Source organism: Pezoporus wallicus, unplaced genomic scaffold (genome assembly GCF_028554395.1).
Source record: "Pezoporus wallicus isolate ANWC-B61680 ecotype Strahan unplaced genomic scaffold, APGP_CSIRO_Pwel_v1 contig_5879, whole genome shotgun sequence".
Lineage (NCBI taxonomy): Eukaryota > Metazoa > Chordata > Aves > Psittaciformes > Psittacidae > Pezoporus > Pezoporus wallicus.
Genome location: NW_026637549.1, coordinates 150,408 through 178,128, shown reverse-complemented (window position 1 = coordinate 178,128; position 27,721 = coordinate 150,408). Strand labels below are relative to the sequence as shown.

The window sequence follows — 27,721 nt, the reverse complement described above, 5'->3', positions numbered from 1 at the left end:
TGGATTAGGAAGGGATATAAATTTGAATCCTGTGTCCTGGAAGCGTTTTTGGTTCATTACTGTTATGTTCCCTTTTGTCCTTGGCGACATTAAGTTGATGAATGCCAGAGTCATGTTACTGGTGTTTTGCTACTAGATTAGATAATTTAATGTTGTTCTAATACCTGCGCTTTAGGTCTACATGTTTGTAAAACATTTCAATAAGCTTACAGTAGGCTTACAGTAACTAGACATGTATCTTTTTCTTCTGAATAGACTTTAAATGAAGTTTAGGGGAATGAATATCTTTGTAGTTAGAAGCATAGGTGACAGAAAAGATATTTTAGTAAATAGATTTATCTCCTTCCTAATTTTTTTTCCTGCTTAGATTTCACTGAGGTGAGAAAATCAAATGATTAATAGGTGTGTAAATTTGGAAGCGGGAATGTTTTATTATGAGAGATCCTGTTGTATGTGTGCTGTCACCAGGGTTTTCCAGTCATTGTTTATAAGATCTTATTCTGGAAAAAAAAAAAAGGTGGAAAAATTTCATTTGCCTTACACTGTTGTTTGAACTGTAAAAGGATGATAGTCTACTAACATTAATATAGGGTTTTTTTGAGAACTGGGAAGGGTAACGAAAGAAGATGGTGGTACCCGGTGTATTCCATACGCCTCTAGTAAAGCCTCTAAGGTAACTAATTCAAAGATGTTTTATAGCAATAGTTACTGCTCCAAGTGGAATCTGCTGAGCCGTAGTTAAAGGAAAGACAGACACTGCCATGTTTTATTTTAGAGTCCTGTCCTACTAGGCAATGGCAAAAGTCCTGAAATCTTGAGTTCATCATTATAGCACTCTCCATAGCTTTGTATTTTCAGTGGATTTTTATAGATGTCAGCATGTTATGCAATAGTATTCAAAGCAAAATTAACAGAAGTATCTTTAAATATTTTTAATAATAATAAAATCTGCTTGACTTGAGTCAGGGACTGGTTCCTCTCCTGGTCCAAACCTTTGGTTAAAATATTCAAATAAATGGTATAGGTCACTAATTGATGTCTAAACAAAAAACCTGCACAAACAAAACCCCCAACCAACCAAAAAAACCCAAATCCACAAACCCCAAACCTTGAGAATGTTAGAAATACATTTAAGATGATTTTATGTCTTGGAAATATTAGGAATAAACTCCAGGTTAATAAAACTTAACTCTGAAAGTTTTGTACTTATTTAACAAGTTCTTTATCTTGGTTAGCATAGATAAGAAGCACTCTTACTATGTATGTACTCATAATTTGTAGAACTCTGTTTTACCTTTCACTCAGTTAAGTTACATGCATTTGTATATGGTATAAGCTGCATTTTGCCCAGTTTATTTGGTGGGGTTTTTGGTTTATTGGGTGGTAGGTTTCTTTCATGTATATCTTTTTTTCTGTACGCTCAGTGATTAAACTTGTTCCGGAAGTAGGAGTCAGTTGGCTTCCATCATTTCCACATGATGATTTCATAATTGCGTCTTTGTTCATTAATTCTAGTATATTTATCCAACAGTCCATCATCAGTGTTTTAAGGCAAAAATCTGTCTACGTCTGTAGTACGTCTCACTCGTTTCTCAAGAGAATTCCTTTTGGAAAAAGGTGTGTCTTCCCTGTGACTCAGATTTGCTGAAAGCAGTCCATTTTGCATTTCCCTAAAATAAAACTTTGTGACAAAGGGATTCTTTTGTCCTCAAAGTCAAGGAGGTAAACTTACAAGGCTGGAGAGACAAGTTTTGAAACACAGATACCTGTGTGTTACTGTATCCATCACACAAAAGCTACTGATTGGTGGTAGTACACAAAAGAGCAAACATCTATGCTGGGGAATAGGATTGGAGAAAAATTAAGTAGTGAAGAACAGATTGATGGGATGAAACAGTGGAAAACTGATTATAGGATTATTTTAGGATTAAACATATTTCTGAGGGATTAGAACAGAGATGGCTGAGAATTTATATATTTTGTTTTATTAGCTGAATAAATTCCATAAAATGGTAATGGGGAAAGAAGTAAAGCTAAAGAGAGCAAATGGCCTTTGGCTTCAAAGCCTGTACAGGGCAAATAACCCACGTGTATTAAACTTCTTAAATTACATAGTTCAGGATGATTAGAAAGCTCTCTAAACATTATCTGAATAATGTTATTACCTTGCTAGGGAAGCTTCCATGAAAATGCAGTCTTCCTTGGAGTGTCCCTCTCAGAGGACTGTTTTTTCAACATTAAAATGTCACTGGATAAAGTTACAAGTGGTCCTGGTAGTAGGGTTTAATGCTGCCTTTATCAGTGGACTCTATTATAAGGTTTATTCTTGCTTCCTGTCTTCTTAAGTGTCCTGGAGTGAGTGGAGAATTGTCCTATTCCAGCTTCGATATTAAATTGGAAAGGTGGAAGATGAAATCTCTTTGAACTAAGGAAGATATAGAATTCAGGTCTAATGTATTTGCTGTGGAAGGGAAAGGATTTGAGATGCATGAAACAATGATCAGCAGAGCACAGATCTACAGAAGCACAAAACGTCCTTACAAGCTTTCTTTTCCTTGATGTCCGTGCCTAGTATGTCTCTCTTGTACTCTCAGGTAATGTCCGTTATGGTCAGTATTATCTGTAAAGCCTTTTAAGAGATTAATGAGAGAAAAGTTAATTAATAGGACAAAGTATTTCATGCTAACAAAATAAAGACTTGGTACAGCAGTGCTGTAAAAGACCTGTTTGATTGTGAACTTGAGCACAGATGGCTTAGATGGACACCTTTTTTTTTTTTTTTAAATTTTGAACTCCACAGCTGGATTTATAGAAGTAGTACTTGAAGCTCTTTCTCAGAGCAATAAACATAACTTCCCAGAATAGGCTTGCAATGGCAATTGTTAAGATAAATGAGCATATATTAGCCTTAGTTAATGTGTGAAGGTATAATACAAATACTGAGTTGCCTCGCTGTAGTAATGGAAATAGGAAAACTCCATATTAATTAAGACAAACTTGTAGCCTCTTATCAGGCTTTTATTTTATTAAATTTCAAGTTCCTGGGCATTAGGAGAACAATATTATCCTAAAAGTTAGTTCTGGAACGGGAATTGTTTGTGTTTTTTTTTTTTTGTTTGTGTGGGTTTTTTTTAATTTATTTATTTTTTATTTTTTATTTTTTTTTATTTTAAGGTAGCTGTATGTGTAAATACCACAGTGGAAACAATCTCTGCATCAGACCATGCCATTGTAATCAAGCAGTGGTTTGGAGCCTGTGACTGCTGGGCAGATGTCTTACTCAGTAGTTCATTCCTGTGAACAACACAATTATTACTTTTTCAGTGACTGACTTTAAACTTCCTATGATATTAATGTTTCCACAGGCTCAACACCTGTAATACTATAAGTACTCAAAGATTATATCCAAAATGGAATTATGGCAAGATTCGCGGCATAAATGGTGGAAAATTAGAACTGCTGCTCAATGTCAACACTTTAAACATGAGCAAACTTAAAAACCCTGTACAAAGGAAATGCAAAATTCAGAGGCTTAATATAGGCAATAATATTTTTTAACATATTTATTTTTAATGAGTATTGAGTCATGAAATTTCAGGCAATTTCTCATAATGTAGACTAGAGCAGCACAGTTTTAACAAATATAAAATACCATGTAATGGTCAAATCTGCTTATGCTGTCCAAAGATGTATAGAACGCAGAGGACACTTTTTCTTCTTTTTTCCACAGTATATATGGCCACCTTAATGTTATTTTTTTTTTATAGAGGTTTGGTAGGGTAGATCAGGTAATATCTGATTGATGGCAAAGTTTCATCTGAATTCATGACATTGAATATACATGTTCAATGTACATGTAAACTAAAATGGTGGGCTTAGCAACATTGTATGTTAATGTATACAGTGTGTATATAAATGCATCATGTGGAGTCTCATCCAAAACTAATCAGGCAGCAGAGAATTTTGGGCATGCCAAAACAGTGGTATACAATAACAGTAGCAGCAACAAGTGCTTGATGGAGTTCTTGATATTTTGGATTGCTACTAAATACTGAAAATCTTCTGACAGAGTTGTCAAGACTTGTTTCTCTGAGTCCTGGGGAGAGCAGGCTCTAGTGAACACTTTCAGCAGTTCTTCTCTACTATAACAAGCCTGTGATCACAAAGAGCAGAAGTTCAGGAATCAAATTTAGGAAAGACAAAGGAAAACCATTTTATTACTATTAAGGGCAGGAACCTTCACCATTTGTAGTTCAAGATTTTAAATCCTTTCCTCCCAAGACAGAAAATGATTCCAGAAGTGGAGATTATGTTTTTAAGTAACATTTCTTTTGAAATAGTAAGCACATCTTGAAGTGGAAGAGAGATGTGTTCTGATGGATCAAAACCCTGTAAGACAAAACCAAATTTGAGTTGGATTTTTAGTTTTAAAATTAATCCCTTGACCCATCATTTATATTGTATGTTAAGAAAATTGCCACAGGTAAAATTCAGAAGTGTTGCCTCCAATGTTGAGAACTAAAATTAATATCTGAAATACAGTTTCAGTACATAGGGTGTTAAGAACTTTCCTTTTATAAACCTGTAAAACTTTGTAAGAGGAAGAGTAAAACTAATGTGAAACTTTGGAAGAAACATATAAGCAAACATTATGAGGATATAATATTTGCAAGAAACACTACAAAGCAAAATTGGTGGAGGGGGAAATAACCATTAAATTTTACTGCTTTAAGAAGAGTGTAAAACCATTTCTAAGACCTTGCTGCATGGAAGAATGGAAGAACCAGATGTAGCATTGAAATTATGTCTTGCAATGAATAAATAGCAGGAAGAAACTTTTTACTGTGAGAGTGGTGAGGCACTGGAACATGCTCCCCAAGGAACTCGTGAAGGCTTCTCTCTGGAAGTATTCAAGGCCAGGCTGGATGGATCTTTGAGCAGCCTGGTCTAGTGGGAAGTGTCCCTGCCTGTGACAGGGTGGTTGGGACTAGATGATTGTAAGGTGCTTTCTGTCACTAACCATTCTATGATTCTATGAAACATGGGTTTTCAGGCAGCCTGTTCATAAGGAAATGGGGTAGAAGACAAACGAACAACAAAACCCTACAAGCAACAACCCCTAACTGTTCCAGACAACTTATACCACCCAAGAAGCTTCTTCCCCCAAGGTCTTCAAAGTAAAGACATACATGCTGTATGTTAATATATCTTATACAATAATTTTTGAAGCCTTAATTAAAATTTAGGTTAAATAGGTAATGAGTTCAAAGAATACATATTAAAACTCATAACGAATAATTTTGGGGAAGTAGAAACAAATGAACTACTGTATTTTTTGGTTGTTGTTTTTAATGTAAGATTCAAGACCAGTACAAATATTCTCAATTTATAAAGCTATTTTCCTGTTTCCACTTAAAATCAGAAATAACATCTGCTAAATTTCAAATCAGACTGATCCGATTTTTCACTGTTAGAAGGTTAGTGCTTACAGTTAGTGTTTGGGGTGAAATATCTTGTCAATAATATTACTTCCTTAATTTAATAAAGAATGGTTTTATCATCATTCTGACTGGAAAGGTTATGAGTTGGCAGCCTTTATCAGATACTGTGACCAGCTATAAATAAGCAGGAAATGAGAAAAGGGAAAGAAGGAGCCGCAAAGTTACTTGCTGAAGGTTTTGCATTACTTTTCAAGCTTAAGTGGGGTGATGGAATCTGAGGGCTGGAGAGGTCTCCTGAGGTGTCTCCCGCTTCCCTGTCTCAGGGGAGTGGGTTTCTTCAAGTACAGCGTATTGACTATGTGCACAAATACTGCATGTTGAAGCTGAGTAGTAGAATGACTTGCAATGATTTTCTCACTTTGTGAACTTGTTCTCAGAGAAGTCCTCTGAAGATTTTTTTCAAACTCTTTGGGCCTTAATTTTCTGAATGTTCAAAACAAACTAAGTTAGCTGTAGTAATTTTTAAATTTAAGATTTGATTAATTATTTTACCTTTCAAAATGTTTTGAAGTACACGCAGGAATTATCTCTAGTTCCTCTCAAGTCCTGGAGTACATTTTTGTCCTTTCCTTATTTCTTCCTTTTAAAGCTTATCCCACTGGCAGATAAAAATTAAGCCTCCCCCTTATTCGTCCCCAGTACCCTGTTTTCTGCAATATACCTTCGTTTGAACATACGAGGTAGGGAGTTGGGGTTTGGTGGACATTTTTTATAAATGTGAACTAAAGATGTGCTGGCACATGCAGTCAGTATTGCTTTTTTCTCAAGTCCTTGATTGTGTAAGTATCGTTCATTATGTAGCAATGGGTAGAATGGATCAATTTTCCTCCTTGTGATGCTGGGCAGCAGGGAGGATGGGTGGAAGAGACAGCTCCTGCTTTGGGTGTCAGGAGGAAGTTGTCTTCTGCAGCAGGAGCTGTGGTTCTCACCTCCCTCACCTGCTTCTTCTTCCACCTCCTGCATTCCCTGTTGCAGAGGTCACTCACCACCGTATTTATTATCATCTAATTCTGCCTGCATTTCTAAGCTTTTTCTAAATTGTTTATCAGATAATTCAGTGGGAATGTGGTTTGCTGGAAGGTGTAGTCAGTCAAATTCTCCAGTTCAGGGAGTGTTACCCAAACCATAGCTAGCAACTAGTGAAGGTAAGACTACTTTAGACCGCTGGACAGTGATTGCCTTCCCAGCCTGGCCACTCTTTTCAAGGCTGCAATGGGTTTTATATTATAAATAGAGAAAATCAAAATCGAGTGTTTATCTCACTTAAGGTCTTAAATGCTTGCTTCTTTTGTTAAATTCACATCAAAAGACCATTTACAAGTCACAAATCAAAGCTCAGTCTTGACCTGTGTTAAAAGAGCTTTGCCAGGGACCCTACAGCCATGTGTATAGGAAATATAGGACATGTAAGCCACTGCCTTCTGGTTCAGTGTCAACCATTAGGTGTCTCTTCCCAATTCAGACAGACTGCAAGACTGAGTCATACTAGAAAAAGCATATTTTTACTGGAACAACTTTTTTTTTTGTTGTAAGTTGAAGAGTTTTTACCTTTCTGTGCTGTATACAGATGTGTTGCCAGGTTTGGCCTTTTTAACATACTGGTGTTTCTGGACCAGTAAAACTTTAGATTAAGAAGATCAATAGCTTGAGCAAAAGCATTATCCAGTTCTCTGAATAAAATAAGCTATGTAAAAACCCGCAAAAACAACAACAAAAAAAGCTATATGCATACATTTATATACGCACACACATTTTTGAATGAATGCATCCACAAAAGAAAAAAGTCCACAGAAGAATAAGAACTTGTGTAAAAATTGTGATGTCAACTAAGTGCTGGATTTTCCCCAATTGGCTTATCCAGCAAGCAGGGTTTTTGAATTTGAGCTAGGCTTTGTTGGCATGGAGAAAATTGAATATTGAAGGTTGCACCTTTTTTTTTTTTTTTTTTTTCCTTCTCAGTTATAAGCAGATGCATAGAAGACAGCTCTGTGGCTTCTACATAAATTCTGAACTTGATCATGAGAGGATTTTGGATGCCTGTGATATTTTTCATATTGTATAAAGCTTACAAAAGGAATGTAGAGGTAGAAAGTGGTTACTACTTTGCTTTTTATTGTAGGTGTTAAAATTAAGTGTTAGGTAGTTAAGCTGTTATAGTCCAGTAAGTATGGAGGCTATGATGAAATTCTGTTGAGATTGAAAAACATACCTGAATTTCTAAGGGAATTACTCTTAATCCAGTCATTGTTTTCTAGTGTTTATTTCCCTTTAAATTTAAAAACTTTTATGAATACAATATGGTCTTTTTTTTTTTTTTTTTTTTCCTTTTCAAGGATTTTTTTTTGCAGGGAGGATGGGAAGAAAATGTAGACAAAGTATGTGATCTGGGCAAGCTTTCCTTCTGTTTTGTGTTTTCTGATTATGGGGGAATGGTATACCAAATTCCAGTCTCAGCTGAGTGCTCAGTCTTACTCATCTGAAGTTGAGTCATTTTAAAAAGTGAATCATAATTTTTAATGTGGGCTAAATCTTAAATGGTTTTGAACTTAGTATGTAAATTTGTCATCAGTTATAAAATGTATCTTTGTTAGGACTGAAAGACAGTTAAGAAAAAGACACTTTGACACTTCTACTGTTACATGTGTAGGTTTCTTGTTTCTATTGTCATTCTTTTAATTGGTTTGCCTTTATTCTGAAACAATACATTAGCCCAGGTCTCATCTATAAATCTATTGCTTTGGAATCTTTATGTTAAAATAAAATTTCTGCAGCTCTGTGTGGAATCCATCTACTTTCCCCCCCCGTACTAGTAATAGCTTTTCAGATAGCAGTCTTCTACACCATGCCTAGCCTGTTCTGCCCCAGACTCACTGGAGCCTTAGGTGGGAAGCCATGTCTCACCTCATCCAAAGGAAGCTCTGATTCTTGGTCCCCAGTTTCTCTTTCTCTTTCCACTCTCTTGACTAGATGACCACTGCAGCATGCTATCCAAATTGCAGCAGAAGATGGGTTTTAAGGATAAGAGTTTGAATCCATTCAGGCAGAGGAGAGACTTGAAGGTCTTCTGTATTGTGAGTGAAGGCCCAAAGCATGGGCATTCACTGGGCTAGTGGGTAAAAATGAAGTTGTGAGAACAAAAAAAAATAGAGCTGTTACTTGAAACAAGCTTTATATTTAAAGCTACATGAAATTCATAATGTGCCAGCTATAGCTTTGCAGATAAGATGGGATTTAAGCTCTGCAGTAACAGGCTACGTGCTATATCTAGACATATTTAGAAAGTGCCTCTCTTGAGGAGAACTTGGAATACAAAGGCTTAGATAAAGGAGGAATTTGTCCTTAATTTAAGAAATCACTAAGACTAAGACAGTGAATTTGTATTTTAACATGAGTGGTGCTTATGAATTTGAGACTGTTCACAGAGGTAAGTTGCTGAGTTATGCAGAACACGTACTTGTAGGTAAGTGAGAATGCAGGTTCTCGTTTGGTGCTTATGTTTGCACCACCATTTTCAAGTTAATATGTAGATGATTTCGATCAGACTAAACTGTAATGCATGGCATTGTTTTAATTTCCTGGTTAAAAAGCTTAGGGAAAGAAAAGCTAGAAAAACTTCCGTGTTACTTCTGTCTATATTTTCTGGAATTTTGGTCTGTTTTTGACAGAAAGCATGTACTTTTTTAAAGAAGAACTGAGAAAATGTTATTGGAGTTTCTAATTTTTGTGGGCGTAGAGCTTTCCAAGGCAATACCGCTTGTATTTCTAATCCCCAAATGAGAATGAAACTTGAAAATTATCCTATTCTTCATATTTCTTTAGGTCAGCTTCTTAAAGATAGAACATGTTCCTAACATTAGTTTGCCTACGAGAAGCTGTGGAAGATTCATGGGTTCTGAGGAGTGTCAGCACTTTGAAGAGTACGCATGCAAAAGATAGTTGGTGTTTCACTTAAAATATTGTTCTGTCATTCTGAGCATTTTAAAAGATACTTATTTATGTTAGTTTGGATACTGTCAAAGGAACTAAAAAAATGATTGACTGTAACAAAAGACTGAAAAATGGGTTCTGTCTTGGCTGTGAAATGTATGTCGTCGTGCTTGTAATAAATAGAACTCCTGTCCAGAATGTGAAAATCTCTTGAAGAGTTTTGCTGGGACAACTAAAGCAGAATTTACATCCGCAGACCCTTTTTTCATGTCAGTTATTTCAAGCATGGAATTAATTATGTTTTTTTAGATATGACTGCTTTAAGCTCATGCAGAAAAAAGGAGACCAGTCATATTGTTGCTGGAATAGAGTATATTTTCTTTCATAATGATACTTGTTTAAGAGGAGTATGAATAAAATAAAGCAAAGAATTTATTTTTAATAAATAACAAAAGACAGGTTTTCTGTTTTAATTATGGTTGCATAGGCATAATACTAACTTAAATAGTTTTTAACTGGCAAAACATGAAAGAAGGATGGCCATCACTGGGAGAAGAACCTCAAGACACTGTTTAAAATTGCTACAGAGTGGGCTATTTCTATTTTATTTATGTATTTATTTACTGTGGATGATACAAGGTGTGTGAGGAGACCCTGCTGTCTTTCTATTTGATGTGTGTCTAACCTCTTTCCTCCGAAGTGTAGAAAAATCCTATTTTAGTATGAGATTGAGTCACCTCTGTCATACATCTGCTCACCTCACACTGCTGCTTTGGTACTTCTTGACTTCATTATCATAAGATACTGTAAGTTTTGTATACAACCCTGCATATGACTACTGAAAAACATATAGAAATAATAAAGATGAAGTGAAGAAATTTTGTCACTTATCAATTTGTGTTCTTGTCCTCATCAATAAATATCTAACCCATCATCTTCTGTTTACAGTTCTTCATAAATTTTATTTCTTGTTGTATTGATTAATGTTTTTTTACACTCGAAGTTGTAATTATTTGCTGTATTTCAAATGACACAATATGACTATAAATGACTTTATCAAGTAAATACATGTTGTAAGTGATCATGAGACCAGCTAAACTCCGTTACTTACAGTTGTCAATAACATTGACATACATGTGATTAGTGAAAATGGACTGTTTATTGAGGCCACACATAGTCTTGGCTGTTTCCATTTAAAAAAAAATCTTAAAATGACAAACATTGGGAAAAGCCATTCTTATTACATTCTAAACTGTGTGAGAGGGGGGAAACAACTCCTCCAGCACCTCTTAAAATGGAATTTTACTGGTGTTTATAGCTGTTACGAGCTGTTACAAAGCTATTTTTGAAATCCTTTCCTGATAAATGCTAAAAACATTTTTTTTTTGTAAGCGTACTTCAGGTCTGAGGTGCTGAATTTCTTTTACTTGTAAGAACTATTACAATGCTATATTTTGTTGATGCAATTAAAATCAGGAAGTCTAGGTCCTAATGTTTATAATTTAAAGGGTTTAACTAATGGCTCATGTGATAGTTCTGTTCTTGGTGTACTCTTTGCTTCTCTCCTTTCCTTCTAGGTTTTGTTGTACAAATAAATGTGCAGCCATGAATTTTACTTGCTTTCTTCTGTAATGCATCTGTTACTCATTACTAGTTTACAGTTTGCTTCTGTGTTTTGTCCATTATGCACATTTGAGTAGTATGCACTCAACTACTGCATTTTAAAGAAAACATTGAATTACAGTTATTTTTGTTGTATTGCTGAGATATTTAAGCTTGAAAAATGGTTATGTGCGTGATGTATTCTAAGCAAATCTGAGTTTAAGAGTTGTATGTAGTGGCTACTTATTGAAATAATTGTTTTGTTATTCTGCATGTAGACAGTTAAAAACAAACTGGAAAGGTTAGATCTATGTGCTTCTGAACTACAGGGATTTTGCACAATTGTTAGACAAAAGTTGTTGTAAAGTTATTGTAGCTGACAGTGGTTAGAATATCTTAAAAGTCTGCAAAAATTGAGGTGTCAATAGCAACATTTGTTTTCTGTGATATGATTAAAGAAAAAAATACTTTTTTTTCTCCAGTTTTCTCCTTTCCAACCCTAACTATTCTGTGATTCTAAGTCCTCCAGTTACTGGCAGCTGTGCCAGAGATGATTCAGTAGCACTGTTGGGAATGACTGTATTCCATAGATGACTTGTGTTTCAAGGACAACAAAACTGACTTGAAATAGTCCTTGCAAACAGCTCTTTCAGACATATGCTAATTAACAATAGTTAAGGATTAGGTCAAAGACTGTTTGCTTCTGAGCATTTTGTGTTTACTTGCTGATTTTTGTATTACTTAATGAGATGGGATAGTATGTTATCATTTTCTTTACCCACAGCTCTCATGCAGCTAGAGAAAATTACTAATATTCATTGAGAAAAGCTATTAGCAGTTTGGCTTTTGATTTTTTAATTACGGTTTATATTTTGTAAACCAGTTTTCTCTATTTTCATTTTCTCTCTCTTATTCTTCATCCAGATTCCACCAAGAAAATTAAGGATGTCTTAGAAGAATTCCATGGCAGTGGTGTGTTAGCAAAATATAATCCTGAAGGGGTAATTCTTCTTCTTCTTTCTTCAGTGGTCAGAAATGGTGGCGAGAAATATTTACAAATGTTGTACCAAATCTAAGCATTTGAAACAGAAAAATGTTTATAAATCAGGTGTTTGGGTATTTGAAAATGTTCGGAAAATAAAAATGTGAATATTTTGAAGAACTAGAAGTTTATAAATATCACATTAGACATACCTGCTTAGTAATTTACATAAAACCACATTATCTTTTCTAAGATTTAAGCAGACTTTCATGGTTTAGGCCCAGCTGGCAACTAAGCCTCTCACAGTTGCTCACTCACTCCTCCCTGGTGGGAAGGGGGAGAGAATTGGAAGAGTAAAGGTGAGAAGACTCGTGGGTTGAGATGAAGTCGGTTTAACAGGAAAAGCAAAAGCTGCGTGTACAAGGAAAGCAAAACAAGGAGTTCATTCACCAGTTCCCATTGGCAGGCAGGTGTTTGGCCATCTCCGGGAGAGCAGAAATCACAGAGATCTTAATTCCCAAGACAAATAAGTCTTCCAAAGACAAGTATGGTGACTTGGGAAGACAAATGCCATCACCCCAAACATTCCCCCCTCTTTTCTTCTTCCCCTAGTTTATATGCTGAGTATGATATCATATGATATGGAGTATACCTTCGGTCATTTAGGGTCAGCTGTCACAGCTGTGTCCCCTCCCAACTTCTACACCCCAGCCTGTGAGACTGAGAAAAGGCCTTGACTTTATGTAAGCACTGCTCAGTAATAATGAAAACATCCCTGTATTACCTGTTTTCAGTACCAATCCAAAACATAGCCTCATACTGACTACTATGAAGAAATTGATCACAACCAAAACCAGCACACAGACACAAAAAAAATAAAACTCTCTTGGGTCGGTTAACATGCTTCCCAATTCTTTTCAAATATCCAAAATGTTAAACATAATTATGAAAGTTAGAAAAGTAGTACCTGTTCAGTTAAGTTTACTTTTAAAATTCTATTTATCTTGCTTTGTTTCTCGTAGTGGGATCCCCATTATTAAAGGAGAATTTTTTTCTGACAATATGAAGAATTCAGGTGGAAAAAAAGTGTGTGCGCATGTTTATTGTCTCTACAGATTCACTACTAGACAAAGTATTCTGGTTTGGCTGGTAGAAAAAGACAGTTGTTTTCTTTTGTTATCCCCAATTGCAATTTGCATCTGCTTAGCACATCCTAATAGTGTGACTCAAAGTTTGGCTAAATAAAAAAGTATTTCAGTAATGTTTCTATTAGTAATGTTTCTGACTGTCTTATGTTCAGGGTAGAAAAATGCAAATTACTTAATCTTACATTTCAGGATGTAAAAGACAAATTATTGTCAAGTAAAGAAGTTATAACTCATTAAATATTGAAAAAGTATTTGTCACTTTGAACTTTGCAAAGCAGAATGTTCGTATAGTCAGTTTCTGAAGAAAATATTTCATAATTAAGTAAAATATAAGTTGATCTGGTAAATGATTGTATGAAATCTCCATTATTATAGTTAAATAGACTCATAGGTTATAAAAGGATGGGAATGATGCGACCAACTAATTTATTCTCAAATGTAAATATTGTTTGTAGGACCTGAATTTATTTTTGTTAGAATGTAGACCCACTTTTGTTTTATTTTGTTGGGTTTGTTTGTTTGTTTTTTGTTGGTTGACTTTTTTTTTGGGTTTTTGTTTTGTTTTTTTTTTTTTTTGAAAAGTTTGAACTGTTGATTTACAAATTCAGTGCTTGCTTTTATTTTTCCCAATTCTGCAGTTTTCTTTGTGCTTTTAGATTCTGATAGAATAGTCTTAATTTATTATTCAAATTTTTTCTCAAAATTCTTCACTTATTTTCAGTTATCATACATTTTCAGATTTGTGAAGTGTAAACTTTTAAAGTACAAAATAATATATGGGTATTTAAATAACATGTTGCCATGTAGATAATACATTGTCAAATTTGTGTGTAAACAAATCAGTACTTGAAGTTGTGAGATTAGTCTCTTTCAGCAAAGTTGTTCCTCCAGTTTGGGGGTATGTGGAGGTTGAATCATAGCAAAAAGTGATCAGTAGGGGCACCTGGGATAACTGCTCTAACTGAAAGCAGGTGAATTGGCAGAATTTGTGTCAAGCTGGAGTTAATAAACACAGTGGGTTTATTGTCAGTTTAGCAGGTAAAGCAAAAGCGGTGTGTACAAGGAAAGCAAAACAAGGAATTCATTCAACAGTTCCCATTGGTAGGCAGGTGGCACAGCTTAGTCTGTGACACTTTGGTGTTTCCTGGTGTTCTTCAGTTTACAGCTATTTGTAGAATCCTACCAATGTATCAAAATATGCAGGGATTATAGAGCAGAAGAGCACCTAAGCCTGTGAATAGGATGGGAGGATGGAAGGGGTGGAAGGAATGCAAGCCATGCACCCTGTAATGGCTTCAGTGTCTCAGCAGGGGTCAAGTGATTCACTATTACTTGATCAACGTTGGACCTAGGCTAACCCTGATAGCTTTTGTACTTCGCTGCTTAGCACGTAGACTTCGGGGAGTGCAGCATAAGGAAAACACAGCTAGCAGTGAAGCTACTTTGGATCTATTAGAATTTATTAGCTCAAGTTTTATGCTATAAGCTACTGAACTGGGAGCAAAATGACTGAAATTTCATCTGCAGTTGAATAAATATGCCAAGTCAGAACTGCCTTTGCACAGGTATATGTTTCGCTTAGATTCACCCTGCCACATGAATAATCTCTTTACAAATGATTTGCAAGCTGATTGTATCTGGTTGGATGAGGACTTCATGAGTTGGATGTACTAGTTAATTAATTAATTGTTATCTCTAAAAGAGATGACAAAAATCGACTGATTTCGGCTGCATCAGTCGTAATGCAGCTCTTCTACATACTGAAGACAGCAGTTCCATTTTGTTGTGTTTTGTAAGGATACCATCGTGTTTCTGTTTTAGCTCTTCATTTCCTAGATCATTATGTCATAAGCACTCAAATTTTCTAACAAAAGGTGGTGCCAGTTTTTTACCAATAAACATGGGGCATAAAGCTGTGGCAGATTTAGCAGACTGACAAATTTATGTACTTTAAAAAAAAGCATTAAGAACTTCCTGTTTCAAGCGTCTCCCTGCTTAAGGGGTTCAGGAATTTATTCCACTCTCTTCCTTCTGTATTGCAGTTTTTTGTCACAAGCTGATGTAATGGGATGGAAATAGCAAAAGAAAAGCTATTGGTATTTGAAACTTGTTACATGAAGTCATCTGGTTTGTTTTTCCATTGTCTTATATCTTGTTGAGTGAGTGTTTTTTGGGCTTAGTGGAAATGATGTATCTGATTGTCAGAAGGTCATCCAGTATAGGGAGTTTGTTTATTGAGCTTTTACTCTCTGCTTTCAATGAAAGGGAGATGACTAAAACTCCTACAAATGCTACTGAAGCTTTGCTCTGCCACCTTTTCGAAGTCAGTGTCAAATATGCAATTAAGAATAGATTTTATACCTGATGTAAATCACATAGGTAGGTTAAGATCTGCCACCTAGAGAGCTGTGATTTATAAAATAAATCCCAGATGATGGAAAGAATATTTAAGTAATTAATTTTGGCCATTTCATTTTGAAAGGAGCACTGAATAGGCTAGCAAGAATTAGGAAAGCAGATGGAGAGAAAGACTGTATCTAAATGGGCAGTAAGTACACACCATTGTGTGCTTGTAGTCCTAGTGTTGTCATCCTCTGGGGGGGTTTCTTGGTTACTTGCTTTCTTAGTTACCATCTCGAGCTCTTAAGCTTAATCAGTTCATGAAGAGTGACATGAAAAGTAGGTGGAGGGATCTCAACCAGACAAGCAGTCAGGCTGCAGCATGGAGCAGGGCAGTGCTCCAGATGTGGATAAAAAGAATAAATCTGCATACGCAGAAAGATCAGGAAGGTTATGGCAATGAGTGCATGACGCAAGGTGCATTCCATGGCTGGATCTGCCCAGACAAGTGAAGCCCCAAGTTTGGCAGGATGTTTACAGTCAGGTTGAAATCATTTGCCTACTCCAAAGTTGCTAATTGTTTCCCCTTAGATTATGGGGGTGTCAATCTGCTCCCCCTCCCTGGCTTCCAGCTCAATGGGATGGGTACCCAGAGAACAGTCTTACTGTTAAAGACTGAGGCAAAGAAGGTGTTAGGTACTTCAGCCTTTTTCCTCATCCTGTCACTATGTTTTCATCCAGTGAAGGAAGGAAATTCTCCTTAGCCCTCCTTTTGTTGTTAATGTATTTATGAAATTACCATTACCATTCATTTCCGTTTAAGTTATTTCATTAACAACTATTCTTGACAGCAGATAATTTTTGTTACTTTTTTAAAGTACACAGAGAAAGACAAACATTGTATTTACTTTTTTTCTGTTGGTTATCTGTCATTGTATGGTTAAAAATAAATTGCTTGCACTCTCTAATCAAGACTAGAATGCTGACAGAACCATTTTCTGGGCATATGCACTAATGCAAGAAAATGGCATATTCTGTCTAATGTCTTAAACCTGTTCATTTACATCACTAACCTTTCAACAAAAATAGTTCTATTCTAAAAACAGAGCCTAAGTGTTATGACACTGCACTAATGTATGTGTGTTCTTTCCTTCCTTGCATGCATTACAGAAACAAGATATACTTAATCAAGTAAGTAATCTTAATTTGATTTTTTTTTTCCTTTTGCTATGCATAGGAGCAATATCTTTTATTTTGTAGGCTTTTATTGAGAAATCACTTATTAATGCTGCATGTGGCTATTCTGTCAATAGACAAATATTTAAAGCTTAGAGCAAAGTGCATTCTTTTTCTGCTGGCAGACTTTTTCAGTAGGTGAATTTCATTTTGTCATTCACAGTACATAATATTGCTAACATTAATTGAGAGGAACATGAAAAATTCAGAGCGAGTAATTAACTTGTTCCATACTTGTCATAGAAATTTCTGCTTACTAGTGAGATCTCATAATGGTTTGTATTATTCTGAAATGACAATAACAAATCTCAGAGAAAAGTACTGTTTCTAAAACTGTATAATGCCATTTATATATACCAGGCTTAAAATTGAAGATTTAATAGTTTGAATAAGGCTTGTAGGGTGCTTTACGCAATTGTGACTTTACCACAATTGCAAGAGAAATGGTTAAATAGCTGATCGTCATCCCAAGTCTCTACTCCTGAGAAGCTTCAGCAGCCTAAAACCAGATATAAAAATATAATGAAAAATAAAAGAAGCCGGAGAAGAAGGAGTAATCAAATGAACTAGTTTTTAAAATGACCTAGTTATTCTTCCTTTGTAGCACAGAGGTGTTAAAAAGCCCATGCTCTGCTGTGCTGGAACATGAGAACCATGAAAAAGTTTAGAGACTGAAAGGATTCGTTTTTTTGGAACCCCTCCTTTACGGGGTCAAAGGCCATTTGAGCTTTTGGAGGTGTGTTACTGAGAGCAGTACTCCCTGTTAACAAAAGGGCTCAGTTTTCTTTAGATGACCGACATTAGTTTTTTAGTAAGCTAACAGAGTGACTGCATTGGGTCCTGGAAGAGAAGGTATTCAGGTTAAAGCAGTGTGTCTAGGACCACTAATCGCGTTAGTTATTTTTGATAATAACCTAGTCAAAAGAAGTAGATGGATGCTAATAAAATCAACTCGCTAAACCAAGTCTGGGAATTCTTGCTAAAAAAGGAGAAAAATATGAATATTACACTGGAAAAGCTTGATATTATGGACTATAGTAAAAGGAATGAGATGCACTAGGGCAGAGCATAGTGTGGTGTACCCTGAAACTTGTGACATTGGCAGATAACTTACTGTGTACAGTAGCTGATCATAAGATGATTGCAAAGCATCACTGTGGTTTGGTCTTGAAGAAGCAAAATACATTACTGGGACATTGTAATAGTATTCCTGTGGCCATGATGGTCTGAGACTAAGACAAGACTTGTAAGAAAAAGTTGGGTCTTAGGACCATTGTCATAAGTGGAAAACTTGTTAAAATTTCAAGCACAGAGAAATACGGAGTGAAAGAAGGATTTTTGTGCTGTTTCTCTTTGCTGCATCCTTTGATTTTATAGAAGATACTGATTTACTGTAAGGACCTTGCCTTCTTATATAAAGTGAAGTATTCCTACTGCAGATAGGAAGCTATAATTTTCTATCAAGAGGTGCTGCAGAAACCATACATTTCTGCTTTTGACCAAAATGATTGAACAAAGGGAACTCAAGTTTGAACTAACTTACAGAAGAGTTAGTAGGGTGTGAAGAAATATAGCTTATCTATTATGTAGGAGAAGCCAGTGCCCAACATACAAGGAACTTATAGCTAATAAAGGATGTTGTGTCTTTCTAGCTACAAAAGAGAAAAATTGTGTAGCTTGTATGTATCACCAGCAGAAAACTCTACCCTTCAGACACTGGGCACTCTGTTTTTCTGGATTTCTGGGCAGATTTTTCTAGGGAAACAGCTTCCAGGATACCTAGAGGGTTGGGAAGCCTGCCAGGCAGAGATTCTGGCAATCTGACTTGTGAGCCTGCTTTCTGTGTAAAGTGTTGAGGGCACCGAGGTGTAAAATGTTTCAGATAGTCATTTTCTGCTGCAAGTGTTCAGTTTTGAATACTTTTTAATCATCTTTAGTGGTCCCTCTGTCTCTTTTCCTCAGTCTGTGCTAACATCTCTTCCTCCTTTATATCTTCCTTTCTTTTTGATACTTCCCCTCTCTGCCTTAAGATCCCATTTTTAACCTTTTTTTTTTTTTTTTTTATTGCACAGTACCTTCTTTGTCTTGGTACACACTCTGGTCAGATCTGTTGTTATCTCAACCCTTCATGCCCCATGTTGGACACCAAAAAGAACTGTTGTGGTTTAAGCCCAGCCGGCAACCCAGAACCATGCAGGTGCTCACTCACTCTCCCCCACCATTTCTCCCCCTGCTCCCAGAGGGATTGGGAGGAGAATCAAAAGAATGTAACTCCTATGAGTCGAGATAAGAGCAGTCCAGTAACTAAGGTATAACACAAACCACTACTGCTACCACCAATAATAATAATGATAAGGGAGATAACAAGGGAAGAGAATACATCCGCTTGCCACCTGCCGACTGATACCCAGCCCGACCCGAGCAGTGATCTAGCCCTTCCAGGTAACTGCTCCTCAGTTCGTATATTGGGCATGATGTGCTGTGGTATGGAATACCCCTTTGGCTAGTTTGGGTCAGGTGTCCTGTCTCTGCTTCCTCCCGGCTTCCCCTCCTCCCTGGCAGAACATGAGACTTGGGAAGTCCTTGGTCACAGTAAACATTACTGAGCAACAGCTAAAAACATCAGTGTTATCAGTGCTATTCCAAGGCTGAAAGTCAAAACCACAACACTGCAGCAGCTACTAAGAACGAGAAAAATGACTGCTACTGCTGAACCCAGGACACTTAGGTTGAAGATTTACGAGCCTCAATACTGTTTTCATTTACATGTTACCTGCCTAATTCTTATTGTTAAATGGCTAACTCAAGGATGACTTTACAGTTCTGATGTTCATTAGCTAGTGTTTCAAAGTATTTTAAAAGAAAGAGAGTTTTTGTGGTTTTTTTTTTTTGGTTTATTAGGGTACCACCCTATTTAGGTGGGTAGAGAATTTTAAGCTGTCTTGATATTCAGGCCAAAGGGATTATTCTGTGCCAAAGAGTATGATACTTAAAGCTACAACATTTCCAAAGGGGGAAAAAAAAATAAAAATAAATGAGGGTCACACTAGGGTCTGTTTTATTTTTAACATATTTTATTTGAAGAGTGACAGACTACTCTGACAACATTTCAGTTCCTCTAACAGGATGAAAACAGTATAAATATGGTACCAATTATGGTATTGAGTAATAATGTGTGAAAAATGCTAACCTCATATTTTCATGTTAATTTGAAATCAGCTACGTTGTTCTTAAAGTGAAACAAACACAGAAAAAAGTCCCTCAGAAAGGGTACATTTAGTTTATTTATTGATTGTTATATTGCCATTATAGAATATTAAGCTGTCTGTTCTTCAGTCTATACAGTATGTAATAATTTATGGATATTTCTTTTAACATTAATCGGTAATAAAATATCCTTCTACATGTATGTGCCTTAGCATTCTTTCTTCTTAAAAAAACCCACCTTTATATGTCAATATAGGATGTTTATTAAATTTATGTATTTATGTGTGTAGTACTTTTGATATACAAACTTACACACACCTATGATGATGTACTAAAGAAAACCTGTTAGTAAAGTTTGTTTTTTCTTACACAGATATAAGACTAGGATGACACTGCCATCGTTGGTGAATACGTTCCAGATTTATTTTAGTAATTAGCATCAATTTATTTTAATAACATGAGAACATAGTACAAGGTTATGCTTAGAAATCTAGTTAGTGCATAAAAATTGAGTCTTCTCATATCTGTTTTGAGTGTTTTTGAAGAGATATGTTAGTTGAGGGAAAATTTTGTCAGTTATATATCTCTAGTATTGATAGTATTAAAATAGTTGTCCATATGGGGTATTTGGTAGGAGCAGCCTGTGACAGCATGTGATTTTATTGTTTTGGGTTCTTTTCCTGTAGACTGTTGTCTGAGTAGATGAGAATTTGCATTCTGCTTTAGCTAAAAATTAATTTATTTGGTTACCAGAACTTTCAAATTAATTATGTAAAAAAGTATTAAATCAAATGCTAAGATCAGAAAATGCCTTTCAGTTTAAATCAGACTTAACCCTGATGCACAAAGGTTTTCTCCATGATGAATTCCAAACTTAATTTGAATTTCTGATTTATGAAGATTAGAAATACATTTAAAATGCCCAAAAATCTATACGTTCTCATGTAAATCATGTTTTCTAACTTATTAACCCTCTCTATATGGTATCTGATTTTTTGACACACCACATTCCCCTGTATTTTGTCGAAAGTCAGGTTTTAAAACCTTGTCCGAGTCAATGAATCTTAAACCCGTGGACTTTTACTGGGGATGCTTTAGCATTCCTTTTCACAGCTAGTCATGGAATTGTCAGTAATACAGTATCATTAATGTATGTGATTGTTGACATGTGTGAATCAAGGCCCTGTAATATCTACTTCTTTTTCAGAAGCTGTTTTTTCAGATATTGGGTCAATATAAATTGCTTAAAAAGAAATTGTCGATTAAGTGGACCTACAAACAAAAATAACCCAGAGCTATTACTGTCAGTAGATTAAAGCTAAATATCCTCTACATTTGTGGCACCATTTGGGTATCCGGCAGCATAATTTAAAAAGTAATTAATTGAAAATTACATTTCAATATAATTACCTTTCCATTATCTCTGAAACATTCTCTGTAATAAGTGAAAACCATATTTCATGGAACTCTGTTGAAGCTGAATGATTTCTCCCTCCCCCTCCCACCCTGTTTTTCAGGATGACAAAAACAGTGGCTTATGTTGAAATATTTTATGCAAATTTGAAAGATGAAAAAGACCAAAAAGAATGTGTTATTTTTAAAGAATTCATGGGTGGAGATTAATTCCAAACACTACATGTCTTGTTCCCATTTATGTGGCCAGTGTGGTGGGGAGGAATAAAAGGAGTTATTATTCTGCCCCTCCCTGCCCCCTTCCTCACCCACAATGAAAACTTATTTTTTGTTTTCAAGAGACTATTAACGAAGTTGCTTTTGTGCGTGTTGTGAGAAGAAAGAAAGTGGAGTGATATAGCTTCTCTTACTTCCTCTTACATGTCTTCCAGCAGAACTGCTTATTGCATTTATATTAGCTAGGAAAATGTAGGAGACAGAAGTCTTCTGTTGCAGTTTGGTGTTAGGGTAGATCGTGAATCAAATGTTGGCAATTTTTTCAACTAAATTAATTTCCTTTTCAAATGTCTTAGTATGGTAGGAGTTAAAATATTACATTGCATAATTAAAACCTCTGAATGATTTTCTTTATAATTAAGGATGCAGAGCTTGCTTTACATGTATCCTGTTTTTTACTGAGAAACCTTTTCTGTGTGTTCTCAGTGTTAGGGATGTATTGAGTTCTGATGTCTGTACCATGGAGAGTTCTTTGTATGATTTATGCACTTATGTGTATGTTGGCACAGAGCATACACATAAATGCATAAATCTTCACAGTGTGCATACTTGGATTTTTCTTGATCTTTGATTTTTGCGTATTGTCAGTAAAGCAGAAGAACAATTATAAAATTTCACAGCTTAGCTGCAGTAGGAGAAAGGAAGAAGTCAAATACTCACAGTTTAATGTTTTCTTTTTTTTCCACTAGTTACCCGCTTCTTACCCCTTCCCCATTCGCTACTTCTGATCTGTGAGATGGAGAAAAAAGGGGTGAATTTCCACAGCTGGCTTGTTTTACCTGGAGTAAGGGTAATTTGTAGTTAGGGACACCAGAGCCTGAAATACATGATTTAAGGAGTATTAACTTTGGCTTACTGCAATAGGGGAGAAAGTTTAATTTATTTGGGGAATGCAATAGCTGTATGAATGTTTCATATCTTGTAAGAAGTAAGAGGCCAGTGAAAATTGCTGACAGTGTGTCAGACTGTTGGGTTATGGTTTCCTGTGTGTACTTGCTTATGATTCCTGTGAGTCGCATGCTCGTGATTCCTCAGCTCCCACCAGTGCAGATTTTCAGTGTAAAACTTACTGTGAGAAATTTTGTGACATCACTGATTTTTTTTTTTTTAGGAACTAGAAGGCAACACTGTTGTATACAACCAGTCCCCCAAGATCAGTCCTGTTCATTCCTATTCTGTATGTAGTGGAGGATGAGCAGAATACGGTACATCTGCTCTGGATTGTGGAAGGACAGATACTGTTCTCTGCAAAGACACTAGACTTTATAGAACTGATTCCGTGCTTTCAGTTAGATAGTTCTTTTAAGGCAGATTTTATGACCTACTGATCTGGGAGTGCAGATGTAGTTCATCCTCTTCCTTTCCAGCCTACAAGGTGTTAGAAGCCTGCTATCTAGTCAAAATCAGGTATTTTAAGGCACTTCCATAGCATGTTGCAGCCATAATTGGATCAGAGACGTGAGCAAGTCTTGTATCTTCTGTTGAGGATTCGTCTGTGTATATCTGATGCAAAATTAGAAGGCACCTGAAATTGTCTGTTATTTTACCAGGTATAGTCATAGCTGCTACTTGGAAACCAGTCCTTGAATTCTTGTATTTCCTGAGATTTAGAGACTCACCCTCTGTGAACTAGCGCTAAATTAGTCTAATGTACTTATCAGTGAGTGCTTGAGAAAAAACAGAACTCTTATCATGGTAATTAGAGATTTTTTTTTTTAAGCATATTAAGCATAGACTGTCCTCCATTTATTTCTCCTGGAGTCTCGCATATTCTGGGAATCTACTGTTCAAAAGAAACTTACGTAGGTAAAGCCATCCAGAAGGATTTTGCTTTGGGCCCTAAATGTCCACCTGGAAAAGGATCATGAAGCATGAGAAAGTTTCTTATCTGCAGGGAAACATTTGCCCCAGCTTTGCATGACAAAGTCAGATTGACATGAAGTCAATTTGCAGTAATATTTATGGCAGGATAATGGTTTTGGGGAACAGCTGCCTCCACAAAGCAAAACAGATTGTGGAGAAAATTTTCACTTCACATTGAACATTTTTTCCATTGAACAAAGCTTCATTCTTATCCTATTTGCTTGGCCAGTTATTGTTTCATAATATTTGTGTAAATCTGCACCTGCTCGAGTTTGACTACATTTCTCTGTGCAGCATGTAAATTCATGAAGGAATGGCAGGTACTGTAGAATTAACACATCTCCTTCACATAAGAAGTCAGTGGTTTATCAAGAAAAGTTATAGAAAAATCTCATTGTATTTTATTATGCTTTCCCTTTGACAGAGAATTTGCTTTGACAAAGACTTTGCTGTAACCCCAGACTAAAAGCTGGTGCTAACAAACAGTTGGCAAGACCTGTGCAAACTCTTCAGCTGTCTTCCTCTTCTTTAGGTCTTTCATCATTACATGTTCTATAAAAAGTGAATATTAAAGGACTGGCTCTTGCATACTTCTGTAGAGAGAACAGAAATACAGAAGTCCTCTTGACTGCTGCCAGAAAGGGGGAAAAGAATTAAAGGAGCGGAGATGCAGCAGAGACAAAGGTGCTAACAAGATTGGAAGGATTGATAGTCACTGGTGTTTCCTTCTGTGCCTGCCTGGCTCATATGTTGCCTCCTCACATACTCCAGTTTGTCCATAAATGGTATCATCTCTCTTTGTCCAGATTTCTAGTTTAAACAAAATAGGTGCTATATGCTATTACCTTTTGCAGCTTCAATTTTGTGTATCCATGCAGCTAGCGTTGCTTTAGTTTTACATTCTTATTTTTACACTGTCTGTAAAACATTGTAACTGAGTTCCTTGAATAACGTTTTTTTCTTGTCTTATTCCAAGAATAGTATTATAAGGATGATTCTTGGCCTAATTATTTTTGTTTTATCCTTGTTATTAAAAAGCTATTTGAGGGATGAAATTTACTTCAAAGTAGTAGGAGTTGGCAGAGCAAATCCTAGTTGTTTGTGTTTGCAGCTTCCTTGTAAAGTGGAGGATGCCATAAGCTTCAGAAAAATTTCCACAACACATTGGTTGGGTGTGGTTCTTTAACAAGACAAATTCAGCTGAAACTGAAGATCTCGGTCAGTCTATCTGTATTTGCTTAGTCAGAGTTTGCAACAGGAATGGTCTCATAGTATCAGGAAATAAGACAGATTATTCTGTCTTTTTTCACTGTTAACAAAAACTGCTTCTATTCTGAAACATAAGAAATTAATAGCAAGTTATTTTCACTGATGGAACTTCTCATATGTAATCTGTTCAAGGCATCAATATTAAAAACAACCAACTGTTAAGTGTTGCTAAAATTTGATTCTAATGTATTAGTCCCAAAGGCCCTGTATGGCATCTTGGAACAATTTAAAGTTGCTGTTTGCAACTTTGTTTAGTAAGTAATACTGTATGCAGTAGTATTTTGCATAAATATTTATATGCATGCAATACGTAATTGTGTTCTGTGTCTTTTAGCATAGGCTTGGATCCAGGATGGGTTACTTCCACTCTGAGTGAAGTTAGCACCCAACTCTGATGCAGCAATTTAAAAACAAGAAAAGAAATAAAAAAAAATTGTCTCTGCCATTTTCGATAAAATTCACCTGAGCACATTAAATTCTTCCATGTGTCCAGAAATACTACCTTAACAGCTGGAACATTATGGTATCTGTTTTCATACCTCTCCCTAACTAGCCTGATCTTTTAAACCTGCTCAGATCACCTCCTCATTCAAAGGACTATTTCAGTAATTTGTTCAGTAACATTTTATAAGTAAATATTTAATCATTTTATCATGATAGACAAACAGAAACCTCTTTTTCCTGTTAGTAAATCTTCCGCTCTTTTCTGATATTTGGATACTGTGTAGGAAAAGTGATACACATTTGAATGTCCCCAGGCAAGCAAGGGAATTCAGCCAAGGTAACTCACTGGGGAAGTATCTTGACCAGGACTTTTTACTTTTTTTCCCCAAAGGGTGGGAATATTTGTCATTTTTTCTGTGCTTTCAGGAGGACATATGGTCTCCATTGCACCTGGTGCACAGTCCTTTTTTTAAAAAAAAAAACCACTTTTTTTTTGGTGACCAGCTATAGTGAGACCTGATAACACAGATTTATATGCTATTAATTCTATTAGACATGAGGCAAATGATGAAATCTTCAGTCGAGTGAAGATTGTAACATTTTTGCTCAGAAACAAGTCTGTGAATGTCTTAGGAAGATGAAATAAAATACCTAAAGTGTTTATCAAGTATAAGTGCTTTATGGATTAGTAGCACTTGAGAGAGTCTTTCAAGATCCAGGTATCAATAAGGGCATCAGTATAATACCGACATCCAGTTTTTGCCATTTTCATTCCTTTCTGAATTGGCCCCTACTGTTCTCATTACAATATAATCATCTTGCTTGGTTTTACAGCTATGAAATAGAATACTTCACAGTATTGTGAAGTCGAAGTCTTGCATTATCGCTGTGTATTAATGGGCACAGTTAATAATCATAGAATCAGAATAGTTAGGGTTGGAGATAACCTTAAGATCACCTAGTTCCAACCTCCCTGCCATGGGCAGGGGTACCTCACGCTAAACCATATCACCCAAGGCTCTGTCCAACCTGGCCTTGAACGGGGCATTCACAACGCCAGGAATGGAGCATATTTACTTCCTTGGGTAACCTAATCCAGTGCCTCACCACCCTTACAGTAAAGAACTTCTTCCTTATATCCAGTCTAAACTTCCCCTGTTTAAGTTTTAACCCGTTACCCTCTGTCCTATCACTACAGTCCCTAATGAAGAGTCCTTCTTCAGCATCCCTATCGCCCCCCTTCAGGTACTGGAAGGCTGCTATGAGGTCTCCACACAGCCTTCTCTTCTTCAGGCTGAACAGCCCCAACTTTCTCAGCCTGTCTTCATTTGGGAGGTGCTCCAGTCCCCTGATCATCCCTGTGGCCCTTCTCTGGACTTGTTCCAACAGTTCCATGTCCTTTTTATGTTGAAGACACCAGAACTGCACACAATACTGCAGGTGAGGTCTCACAAGAGCAGAGTAGAGGGGCAGGATCACCTCCTTTGACCTGCTGGTTACGCTCCTTTTGATGCAGCCCAGGATACGGTTGGCTTTCTGGGCTGCAAGCGCACACTGAAGCCGGCCCATGTTCATTCTCTCATCAGCCAACACCCCCAAGTCCTTCTCTGCAGGGCTGCTCTGAATCTCTTCTCTGCCCAACCTGTAGCTGTGCCTGGGATTGCTCCGACCCAGGTGTAGGACCTTGCACTTGGCATGGTTAAACTTCATGAGGTTGGCATCAGCCCACCTCACAAGTGTGTCAGGGTCCCTCTGGATGGCATTCCTTCCCTCCAGCGTATCAACCGAACCACACAGCTTGGTGTCACTGGCAAACTTGCTGAGGGCACACTCAATCCCACTGTCCATGTCAGCAACGAAGATGTTGAACAAGACCGGTCCCAACACCAATCCCTGAGGGACACCACTTGTTACTGGTCTCCAGCTGGACATTGAGCCATTGAACACAACTCTTTGTGTGCAGCCATCCAGCCAGTTCTTTACCCATCGAGTGGTCCACCTACCAAATTGATGTCACTCCAATTTAGAGACAAGGCTGTCATGTGGGACAGTGTCGACCCCTTTGCACAAGTCCAGGTAGATGACATCAACAGCTCTACCCCGTCCATCAGTTCTGTAGCCCCATCATAGAAGGCCGCCAGATTGGTCAGGCAGGATTTCCCCTTAGTGAAGCCATGCTGGCTGTCACCAAGCACCTTGTTGATTTTCATGTGCCTTAGCATGCCTTCCAGGAGAATCTGCTCCAAGATTTTGCCAGGCACAGAGGTGAGACTGACTGCTCTGTAATTCCCCCGGTCATCCATTTTCCCCTTCTTGAAAATGGGGGTTATATTTCCCTTTCTGCAGTCATCAGGAACTTCACCTGACTGCCATGATTTTTTAAATATGATGGCCAGTGGCTTAGCAGCTTCATTTTTCATCTCCTTCAGGACCCATGGACTTGTGCATGTTCAGGTTCTTAAGGTGGTCTCAAACCAGATCCTCTCCTACAGTGGGCCCAAGGTCTTCATTCT

At 36.7% G+C, this 27,721-nt stretch overlaps 1 protein-coding gene across 2 annotated transcripts in view; it reads left to right on the top strand.

The window, feature by feature from the left end:
* The window catches only part of DGKB (diacylglycerol kinase beta), a 206,011-nt gene that overhangs the window by 46,437 nt on the left and 131,853 nt on the right, over positions 1-27,721 (top strand). For both annotated transcript variants that reach the window (XM_057406184.1, XM_057406185.1), the window contains exons 3-4: positions 11,955-12,031; positions 16,671-16,691. In XM_057406184.1, the coding sequence (XP_057262167.1) occupies positions 11,955-12,031; positions 16,671-16,691 (98 nt within the window). The remainder of the gene's footprint in view (positions 1-11,954; positions 12,032-16,670; positions 16,692-27,721) is intronic.